We start from the raw sequence: 11287 nt of genomic DNA, 5'->3' as shown, positions 1-11287 counted from the left end.
CCTCTTTCCCAAGAAGATATAATGTCATTTAACAATAATTCATTCTATTTAGAATTTCACATGCTCTATCGTCATTCATGCATTCCATACAACCAGTAAGAGAGTTTATTTGCAAATGATGTAATTCTGTTAAGATTCTGATTGCATAATCTCTGTATATTCAGATTTCTGAGCAAATTAGTACCCAGTGACTTACAGAAAACTAACAAAATGGATTTTGTTTCCAATGAGTCATTTTATTACATCTGTTTCATACAGCATTTTTAGTACTCTGTAAAAACTTTATATACTGCTCAGGATCACATTCAACACTGTGCTTGCCTTTGTCATGACATACTATATGAACAAGTTTTAAATTTTTGGTGGTGAAGAGTAAATCAAAAAAATATTCCCAATTAATAGGGCACTGAGTTCTTACAGCCAGACTAGCTGCATCTAATATGGCTGGTAATATAGTGCGTGAACGCTCTATCCTGGAAGAAAGAAGAGAGGGGTTTAAAATTCAGTATTCTTATAGTCTAATAAGGTAATGGTATCATTTAAATAAGTCTCTTTAAACAAATAGCACAATTCTTTTTATATTAGTGGTTCAGCAGACAAATACTGTATGTACAGTTATGTTATTTTCAAAAAACTGTGCTTTGAATTATAACTTTTGATCATAACATAGGGCAGTTCTTACGTCTAAGAATTGATCATATTAATGGACTTATTTTTGTGGAATTCAAAGAAACTAGTTGAGGTTCTTTTTGCTTTACGTCGCACCGACACAGATAGGTCTTATTGCAACGATGGGATAGGAAAGGCCTAGGATTTGGAAGGAAGCGGCCATGGCCTTAATTAAGGTACAGCCCCAGCATTTGCCTGGTGTGAAAAAGGGAAACCACGGAAAACCATCTTCAGGGCTGCCGACAGTGGGATTCGAACCCACTATCACCCAGATGCAAGTTCACAGCCTCACGCCTCAAAACACACGGCCAAATTTCTCGGTAGTTGAGTTTTATCAGAGGAATGAAATGATTGTGTGCAACACATGGTTTTGGAGGAAACCAAAAAGCAGGAAAATTACAAGGTATGGTTGGGGTGATAGAAGAATAAAATCTGTAATTGATTACTTTCTGGTGGAAAGGATATATTGCAAACAGTTTATGGATATAACAGTTTTACCAGGAGAACCATTTGATGGAGCTCATTAGGATTCTGATAGCAAAACTGAGGGCGGGAAAAATAGAAAAATTAAAAGAGATAAAAGATAGTAAAATAAAGGTGTGGAAATTAAAAGATGATAAAGTACAGAAAGAATTTATGGAGAAACTGAAACAACAAATTCCACTTACTGAAGAAGGAAATATGGAAGAGGAACTTTAAAAGGGTATTTGTAATGGTTCCTAGTGTGCTGTATAGAGTACACAAAATATAAATATCATTTGCGACTGTTACACTGTTTTAAATTAAACATTACAGTATTTACCTGCTTAATAGTTGCACACTTTTTCCTATTTTTATTATAAAAATCCAGGATATATCTTTTATGCAAGGAAAAAATTTAGATGTAGGCTATTAAAACATGCACCACCTCAATTGTGAAATAATCAATAGCACCAATGATACTATAGCAAATCAGTAGCAACTACAACCGATGTATCGATGGTCTTGCTACAAAGCAGTCTGCAATTGGTCAAGAACTAGTATCAAGCATCAGCTGTGTAACTTATGTAACAAAAAGCAGATAGCATTCAGCATACAGTACCAAAGTACAGTATAGCAGTAATTATTGGCAAAATAAAATATTACTAACATTTTGGCCTGCCTCGTGACAATGTTCATTAAGGCATTAAGTTTATATCATCTGAAACCGTTGTTAATCAGTTCAAGTCCCATTGGTTGAAAAGTTTTTACCATCAGAATGTTGGCTGGCAGGGTAGGACATTGCAGGCCAAAAGCCTGGATTCAGTTCCAAACCTCTCCGCAGTGTTCATACAGAGTGATGGCATATGACACTGTTCATGGTGTATCTATATAAGACTTGCTAATAATATATGAAGCCTTGAAATTTGAATTATAAACTAAGATTAGATACCCTATTATTTCAAATGTGAAGGGTCTGATGGCATTTAAGCTTTGGGCAGAAACCTCGGTGTTATTCGACAGGAGTAGGCTATGTGCCGCCACTGGGTTTCACCTTCTCCCACCCTATCATCATACATAGTACAGTCATTAAGTTCTGAGACTTGACGCCTTGAGGATAGGCACCCACAAGACTCTGTATGTTGCACACGATGCCGCATTACATGGCAAACAGCTACACAGAACCACATGCACCCTCAAATTAGTCACCGTTGGCCATTAACCACTTAAACAGTACCATATCCATCCTCAAAATAGTCTCCGATGGAAGATATGCACGTTTTCCAACGTTGGTATAGCTGCTGGAAGGAAACACCATGTTTCGTCTCCAGTTATTATCCAGTTGAGAAACGTCGGATCATCATCAGCACTACTGATGAGGTCACCACAAATTGTCACGCGATCATCACGTTGGTCTTGCAACAGGATCCGTGGCACACTGTACTGGGTAACACGAGGCATGTTGAGGTCATCCGTCAGAATTTTGTGGCAAGTACCATGGGTGATCCCTATTGCTGCTGCGAGATCGTCTACCGATTCGGAGTGGTTAGCTCGCACCACCATTGCAACTTCTTGGATCTTGCGTTTCATTCGAACTGTTTGTGGCCGACCAGTACGCACATCATCTTCCAAACTGTCCCGTCCCTGCACAAAACGTCGGTGCAACCTAAACACAACACTGCAACTCAATGCGCCCTCACCGTAAACTTGCTGCATAATTTAAAACATTTTGGCAGCCATTTTGCCTAATTTCTGGCAGAACTTGATGTTTTCCCGTTGCTCAAACTGTGACATGTCAAGGTCCGATGGGCACATTCAAATCACAGTCACAACAACGACCGTATGTCTGCTACCAGTGCATGCACTCAACTGTCTCTTGCAAGAACGAGAGACTAACTGACATGGTACCATACCACAGCGCCACCTATGTTCTATAGTGCAACACAGCGCCATCATGCGGTCAGTGTCAGAACTTAATGACTGTACTACGTATATCATGTTATTCATTTCATCTCATTTACTCCTCTGATAGAGTTGTCTTCAGGAATGGCATCCGGTCGAACAAACCTGCTATGAAGATTCATCTCGCTTCATACCTGACCCCATAGAGAAACCAGATAAGGGTTGGACATACAAAACATTACTTGTAGGATCAAAAATTGAGAAGAGATTATTTATCACTTTCAGTTTATTGCTCCTGTTAACACGTTGACTTATCTTACTCCTGACTACTGCTGGTATGCTAACAATACTGTGTTATTAGTTGTAGAGTTAATTTTGTGCTCGTTAAAAAGAACAATTATTCCAAATTAGAGTTTTCAAGCATTGTTTAAAAACTTGAATTTTACCTCTCTCTTCCTATTATCATACATCATGTTATTAATTTGAATTATATCTAGGCTATTAAAACATGCACATAGCAAGTTTTTTCGACTGGATGCCATTCGTGAAGCCAACCCCATCAGAGGAGTTAATGAGATGAAAATAAATACTATGCACACTCTAAACGTGAAAGTGTATTGTGCGGTCAACACAACTGACTGTACAGTCATTAATCCCCATTTACAAGTTTTACTGCATACTGTAATGATCTAATTTTAAGATTTTAAATATTACAATGTCGATAATGAAAAGCACCCATTAAGTGAAGAAATGTTTTTCAAAATTTTAAGGGAAAATTGGGTGCGTCCATTATGCAAATAATAAGTAGTATCTTAGCGAATATTTGTCTTATTGGTATGCCTTGATGAGGTGCAAGCAATGCAGTTCAAGGAAAAGTGCTTCTCCTCCAAAATATAACAGCTGTGACATAACAAATTTCTATCATGTTGCTTTGTGGTGTAAGGTTAACATTTTAGGCATTGTTATGGGGCTTCAGCTGTAAAGGTGACTCTTCTCTTGTAAAAAATGTCAAAATGTGAGATGAGAAAACAAGACAAACAGTTTCTGTGTGCTAAGCCTTAAATGTTTACAGGAGACTGTAACAGGAGACAGCTATCCTATCCAGCCTCCCTTGGTCTTTTTCTTTTCTGAAACAGACGCTGTTAGATCATTTGAGGCCTAGAGAGTCTTTCATTTTCATGCCCTTCACTGCTCTTGACTTTCTTTGGCCAATAACTTAATTCTTTTTGCAGTGTCGGGCCCCTTCCATTTTTTCAATCTGATTCAATTGCTCATCAGTGATCTGTATTTAGGACTGTTGTCCAGGTGGCAGTTTCCCTACAAATTGTTTATCTATTCATTTCTTAAAACCTCTTCAAAGAACTTGAAAATTCGTCAAACATTTCCCTTGATAAATTATTTCAATCCCTTACTCATCATCCTATAAATTAATGTTTGTCCTAATTTGTCCTCTTGAATTCCAACTCTATCTTCATATTATGAACTTTTCTACATTTAAATGCCCCATAAAAGCTTATTCATCTACCAATGTAATTCCATGCCATCTCTCCACCGACAGCGCAGAACATACCACTTATGACAAAGAAGTATTGGAGGTAATGTCCCTCCTGATCAACACAACTGTATTTACATGAATATACCTTATTGAGTACTAGCTTTGGCCCTTTTTTCTGGCTATCTTCAGCTTAAAGGACAAACATGAATATAAATTAAAAATACAAATTAGCATCCATTAAAATTTGATGGATAAACTTATAGTAAAACATGGTAGTGGAGGAGTTAACATGATACCAAATTTAACACATAGTTCACTGGGCGAGTTGGCCGTACGGTTAGGGCCGCGCAGCTGTGAGCTTGCATCTGGGACATAGTGGGTTCGAATCCCACTGTTGGCAGCCCTGAAGGTGGCTTTCCATGGTTTCCCAATTTCACGCCAGACAAATGCTGGGGCTGTACCTTAACTAAGGCCACGGCCACTTCCTTCCCGCTCTTAGCCCTTTCCTATCCCATCGTCACTATAAGACCTATCTGTGTCGGTGTGATGTAAAACAAATTGTAAAAAAGCAAACCCACATAGTTCGTTAGAATTTATTTTAAAGTTTTTTATGAATCTTTCATTCTTTGTTCTTTCTGATACATATTAATACATCTATGTATGTGAAAATAATTAAAACTAGCATATATATATATATATATATATATATATATATATATATATACACTGACTGACAGAGCAAATGCAACACCAAGAAGGAGTGGTCAGAACTTTATGCCAATTGCAGGGTAGACTGACGTCACTGAGGTATGCTCATGATGTGAAATACGCCGCTGTGCTGGGCACGTAGCGAACGATAAATGGGACACGGCGTTGGCGAATGGCCCACTTCGTACCGTGATTTCTGAGCTGACAGTCATTGTAGAACGTGTTGTCGTGTGCCACAGGACACGTGTATAGCTAAGAATGCCAGGCCGCCGTCAACGGAGGCATTTCCAGCAGACAGATGACTTTACGAGGGGTATGGTGATCGGGCTGAGAAGGGCAGGTTGGTCGCTTCGTCAAATCACAGCCGATACCTATAGGGATGTGTCCACGGTGCAGCGCCTGTGGCGAAGATGGTTGGCGCAGGGACATGTGGCACGTGCGAGGGGTCCATGCGCAGCCCGAGTGATGTCAGCACGCGAGGATCGGCGCATCCGCCGCCAAGCGGTGGCAGCCCCGCACGCCACGTCAAAAGCCATTCTTCAGCATGTGCAAGACACCCTGGCTGTTCCAATATCGACCAGAACAATTTCCTGTCGATTGGTTGAAGGAGGCCTGCACTCCCGGCGTCCGCTCAGAAGACTACCATTGACTCCACAGCATAGACGTGCACGCCTGGCATGGTGCCGGGCTAGAGCGACTTGGATGAGGGAATGGCGGAACGTCGTGTTCTCCGATGAGTCACGCTTCTGTTCTGTCAGTGATAGTCACCGCAGACGAGTGTGGCGTCGGCGTGGAGAAAGGTCAAATCCGGCAGTAACTGTGGAGCGCCCTACCGCTAGACAACGCGGCATCATGGTTTGGGGCGCTATTGTGTATGATTCCACGTCACCTCTAGTGCGTATTCAAGGCACGTTAAATGCCCACCACTACGTGCAGCATGTGCTGCGGCCGGTGGCACTCCCGTACCTTCAGGGGCTGCCCAATGCTCTGTTTCAGCAGGATAATGCCCGCCCACACACTGCTCGCATCTCCCAACAGGCTCTACGAGGTGTACAAATGCTTCCGTGGCCAGCGTACTCTCCGGATCTCTCACCAATCGAACACGTGTGGGATCTCATTGGACGCCGTTTGCAAACTCTGCCCCAGCCTCGTACGGACGACCAACTGTGGCAAATGGTTGACAGAGAATGGAGAACCATCCCTCAGGACACCATCCGCACTCTTATTGACTCTGTACCTCGACGTGTTTCTGCGTGCATCGCCGCTCGCGGTGGTCCTACATCCTACTGAGTCGATGCCGTGCGCATTGTGTAACCTGCATATCGGTTTGAAATAAACATCAATTATTCATCCGTGCCGTCTCTGTTTTTTCCCCAACTTTCATCCCTTTCGAACCACTCCTTCTTGGTGTTGCATTTGCTCTGTCAGTCAGTGTATATAATTTTTTTTTTTTTTTTTTTTTTTTTTGCAAGTTGCTGCCCATACCAAGCTAGTGGATACAGCTCTCAACGAGTCCACCCGTATTATCATAGGTTTCATTTCCGTGTTGACGTATAACTCATATAATAGAGTTTGAGGGATGTACTGAGTCGATGCCGTGCGCATTGTGTAACCTGCATATCGGTTTGAAATAAACATCAATTATTCATCCGTGCCGTCTCTGTTTTTTCCCCAACTTTCATCCCTTTCGAACCACTCCTTCTTGGTGTTGCATTTGCTCTGTCAGTCAGTGTATATAATTTTTTTTTTTTTTTTTTTTTTTTTTTTTTTTTTTTTTGCAAGTTGCTGCCCATACCAAGCTAGTCCACCCGTATTATCATAGGTTTCATTTCCGTGTTGACGTATAACTCATATAATAGAGTTTGAGGGATGTTCCACCATTCAACACAATGTAAAATATTTGAAATTTATTAAGTGAAGACCAGTTTTGACTCCCTTGGAGTCATCATCAGTTCTTGTAGATAATTAAATCAATGGGAATCTGATATCACTCTGGAGACAAGTACTGCCAAAGGGGTTTACTCCTAAAGAAGAACTAAGTAGTGGAAGCCATTTGTCCTATATCACCTGGAGGTCATTAAACCAGATCAGAACAGGTGTGTCTAAGTGCCGTAGTAATCTTGTGAAATGGGGTTATGCGGAAGATCCACGATGTGACTGTGGAGATATCCAGACTCCACAGCCAAGCGTTCTGGTCAATGTGTATATAATTTGTCATTAGGTTTTATTTCAACTGGTTCACATGTTTTTAAGTTGATTGTAACAAGACTGACAAGTCTGTTCGGTGTTCTACAAACACACGACAGTATACTTTTAACCCAGATCCAAGATCTTTCTTAAATTGACAAGTGTTTCATGTCATTGTGTACTTAATTTGTCATATGTTTTAGGACAACCTAATGATAAGTATTTTAGGGAATTGTCATTGTGTGTATAATTTTGTCATGATATTTTGTCAACCTATGTAGATGTATGTAGGCAATCCCCCTGATGATTGTTATCAGATTCCCATTGATCTAATTATCTACAAGAACTGATGATAACTCCAAGGGAGTAAAAACCGCTCTTCACTTAATAAATTTCAAACATTCCACCCGTATTGTAACTCGGTGTTTAAGACCTACTCCAGTGCAGAAGATATACCCTCTCGCTGGTATTGCGCCTCCAGCTAGTCAACGCAAGGTGGCAGCTAAGAAAGAGAGACACAAGATTGAGTCAGATCCCAGACATCCAATGTATAACCACAAGGTGAACACATCTCGCCTATGATCCAGTAAGAGCTTTATGAAAAGAGCAGTACCACTCTCTCCCAAGCCAGAAGTTCGACGTGTATCACTCTGAAGACAAGTACTGCCAGAGGGGTTTACTCCTAAAGAAGAACTAAGTAGTGGAAGCCATTTGTCCTATACCACCTGGAGGTCATTAAACCAGATCAGAACAGGTGTGTCCAAGTGCCTTAGTAATCTTGTGAAATGGGATTATGCGGAAGATCCATGATGTGACTGTGGAGATATCCAGACTCCACAACACCTACTCATATGTCAAGAGATGAATGACTCCCGTACCCAGGAAGATCTTATGCTTGCCACAGACTGAGGGATAAGAGCTGCAGAGCTCTGGAGAGGAAGAATTTAATGTGTCCCCCCGGACAAGGAATGTAAAGTAAAGTAAGTACCTAACAGTCTTTGAATTGTTGGCAGTTGTTTGCTGCTTTTCATATTCAAATACTGCACTGTCAGCATACCAGTGTGAACAAAGAGTACAGGGTAGTTGAGAAAACAAGAAATAATAATTTTAAAAATGGCTTTCATGGCCGCAGATCTGAAAATCTTGGGAATAGAACCGACTTTTGGGTTGTTAGGCGGTGTGCGTTTGCAGAATTTTGCCCAGACATGCCATTTGGGCTCATCAGTTGAAGTGTATCTCCATGGGGAGTACATTCTTTTGAAAATCGTGAATTCACTTCTCCTTTAGCAGGTTAGCAATCCCTATTTGCTAACACGGCAGGACCAAGCAATTGGTCTGCCACTGCTAGGTAGAGTCTTGGAGGGGTGTGCAAACCCAACTGATGAGCCCAAATGGCAAATCTGGGCAAAACTCTGCAAACACACAAGGCCTAACCACCAAAAAGCTGGTTCTGTTCCCTTGATTTTTTAAAGTAATAATCATCTGATTACTGTATTACAATGATATGCAGTTCCATGTCTTCAGCGTACTTTGTAGTTTGCACCTTGGATCATACATGGAGTAAGAATTATTAATCCTATTCTTATATCCTGATAATTACACTTCAAGTCCCCGGCTTAGTTTTGACAGAAGCTTTTGGAGGAATTACTGTAGACATCCTTTTTCAGCATTTAACGGCAGTTTTAATTTCTGTTCTGCGTAGTCCGAGAAATAATTTTTTTATTTTTTTGCTATTTGCTTTAGATTGCACCGACACAGATAGGTCTTATGGCGATGATGGGACAGGAAAGGCTTAGGAATGGGAAGGAAGCGGCCATGGCCTTAATTAAGGTACAGCATGGTGTGAAAATGGGAAACCATGAAAACCATCTTCAGGGCTGCTGACAGTGGGATTCAAACCCAATATTTCCCAGATGTGAGCTCACAGCTGCTCGCTCCTAACCGCATGGCCAACTCACCCGGTAAAATAGTAATCTACCAACTGTAATAATCTGTGTAAGTGTTTAGTTTTAACCATGTTTCTATTATTTCTGTTAACTTTTTAACATTAAGATGCTCATAAGTGCAGTTTATAATTGTAGTGTAGTTATTAGTTACGGTAGTATCTTAATTGAATTTTTTACTCTCGTGTAATTCTTGTATATTTCTTTCAATATTCAGCCATTAGTGGCAGTTTTCATTCTTGTTAGGGTATAGTAGGATAAAATAATATAATATGCTTAAGTAGTATTGTAGTGTTATTTTATTAGTTAGTAAATTGCTTACTTCATGGTCAAGTGAATGTTGTGCAATATCTCTGTTAGCTTGTAGGAATAAAAAGAAAAACCTTTCCCGTAAGGATTTAGTTTTAACTAAATTTCTGCTGATTCAGTTTACCTATTCTAATTCTAATTAGAATATACAACCTGTGACAATAAAGTTTGGTGAATAGCCCTGAACTATCAACATAGATGAACAATCTATGACAGTGACCTTACTGCTCTTCAAAATAGTCCCCTCCCATAACTATACACTGCCGAGATCAGCAATACATGTCCTGGAAACTTTGCAAGAAGGCTTCCTTTGGGATGGTGTTCAAAAGCCTCGTCATGTTTTGTTGGATGTCAGGAATATCGTCAAATCCCTTTGCTTTCAAAGCGAGTTTTAGTCGTGGGAATAGGAAGAAGTCTGGAGGATTGAGATCCAGGAGAACGCCATTTCATACTTTGCCGTTTCATTTCAGGGTCGTACCTGAGAAACCAGGATTCATCCTCAGTGACGATACAGTTCAAGAAATTTGGTGTCGCATCCGCCGTTTCGACAAAATCATGTGAAGCCTCTAAACGTGCCTGCTTCTGATCGTCAGTCAAGTGATGTGGCACAAGAAGAGAACACGTTTCCCTCTTCCCTAACTTCTGGGTAATGATTTGTCTCACGGATTCACGGTTAATCTGCAGTTCATCCACTATCATGCGCACAGTTAATCGCCAATCGTTTGTGATTTATGTCCTCACCTTCTCAATGTTTACATCACTGACAGCAGTTGCCGGTCTTCCGCTACGGGGGTTGTCAGAAATACTTCCCCGGCCTCCTCGAAAACGGGTGAACCACTCGTACACACACTTCAAGGACAGTGCTTAATCTTCATAAACACGTACCAGCAACGCATGTGTTTCTTTCAGTGTCTTGCCAAGCTTAAAACAAAACTGTACATTGAACTTTTGGTCGTTTGTGTTCCTGTTCGCAGTTTAGAACCAACGCACTAAATATGCACTTGTCAAACAGGTCTTACACGGCACACACACAATGCTCAACTGAACGATGGGAGCAGGTGGTCAAAACCTGCTGCTACACAGGTGCAGCATTGTGTGTCACCATTGTTAATGAATTGACCGTTCTGACTTCATTTACTGAACTTTATTGTCAGAGGTTGTATATAAACACAGTTTAGAATTATCGAGGTGTAGTTATTTTAATATAAATTAGCGTGCTCATTCTATTACTGGAAAATATTTGTGTAGTAGAAAATAAATCTCTATATAAATTTAGCTATTACTAAAAACCTATTGTTGTAATTAAGATAAGCTTTACTGCAGTTTAGAAATGTAACACAACTACTCTTATTACAGTATCTTGCTTGCTTTTTCTGTTTGCAAGCAGTAATAGTAATATAATCTATCTCTACCTATACACATTTAGTATAGCTACACATTTCTATAATCAGCTTCTTATAGTATTTTATAATTAGGAAGCATCAAAGTATAATGACTGTACTGTAATTATTTTATCAGTTGGTTTCTTGCTTGCGTTACTGTTGTGAAATCTTTGCGTAGTATACAACATTATTTCCTTTCTCTGACATATGTACTTCTATTCATAGAATATGCT

The 11287-nt window shown here is 40.2% G+C and overlaps 1 protein-coding gene across 4 annotated transcripts in view; it reads right to left on the bottom strand.

Moving 5' to 3' along the window:
* Positions 1-225: 225 nt before the first annotated feature.
* Positions 226-11287, bottom strand: part of Drep4 (DNA fragmentation factor-related protein 4) — a 247298-nt gene continuing 236236 nt past the window's right edge. For all 4 annotated transcript variants that reach the window (XM_067140797.2, XM_067140794.2, XM_067140796.2 and 1 more), the window contains one exon: positions 226-473. In XM_067140797.2, the coding sequence (XP_066996898.2) occupies positions 251-473 (223 nt within the window). In that variant the 3' untranslated portion in view covers positions 226-250. The remainder of the gene's footprint in view (positions 474-11287) is intronic.

This window comes from Anabrus simplex, chromosome 2, assembly GCF_040414725.1.
Source record: "Anabrus simplex isolate iqAnaSimp1 chromosome 2, ASM4041472v1, whole genome shotgun sequence".
In the NCBI taxonomy this organism is placed as follows: Eukaryota; Metazoa; Arthropoda; class Insecta; order Orthoptera; family Tettigoniidae; genus Anabrus; species Anabrus simplex.
The sequence above is the reverse complement of the archived record's forward strand: the minus strand, read 5'-3'. Positions and strand labels throughout refer to the sequence as shown.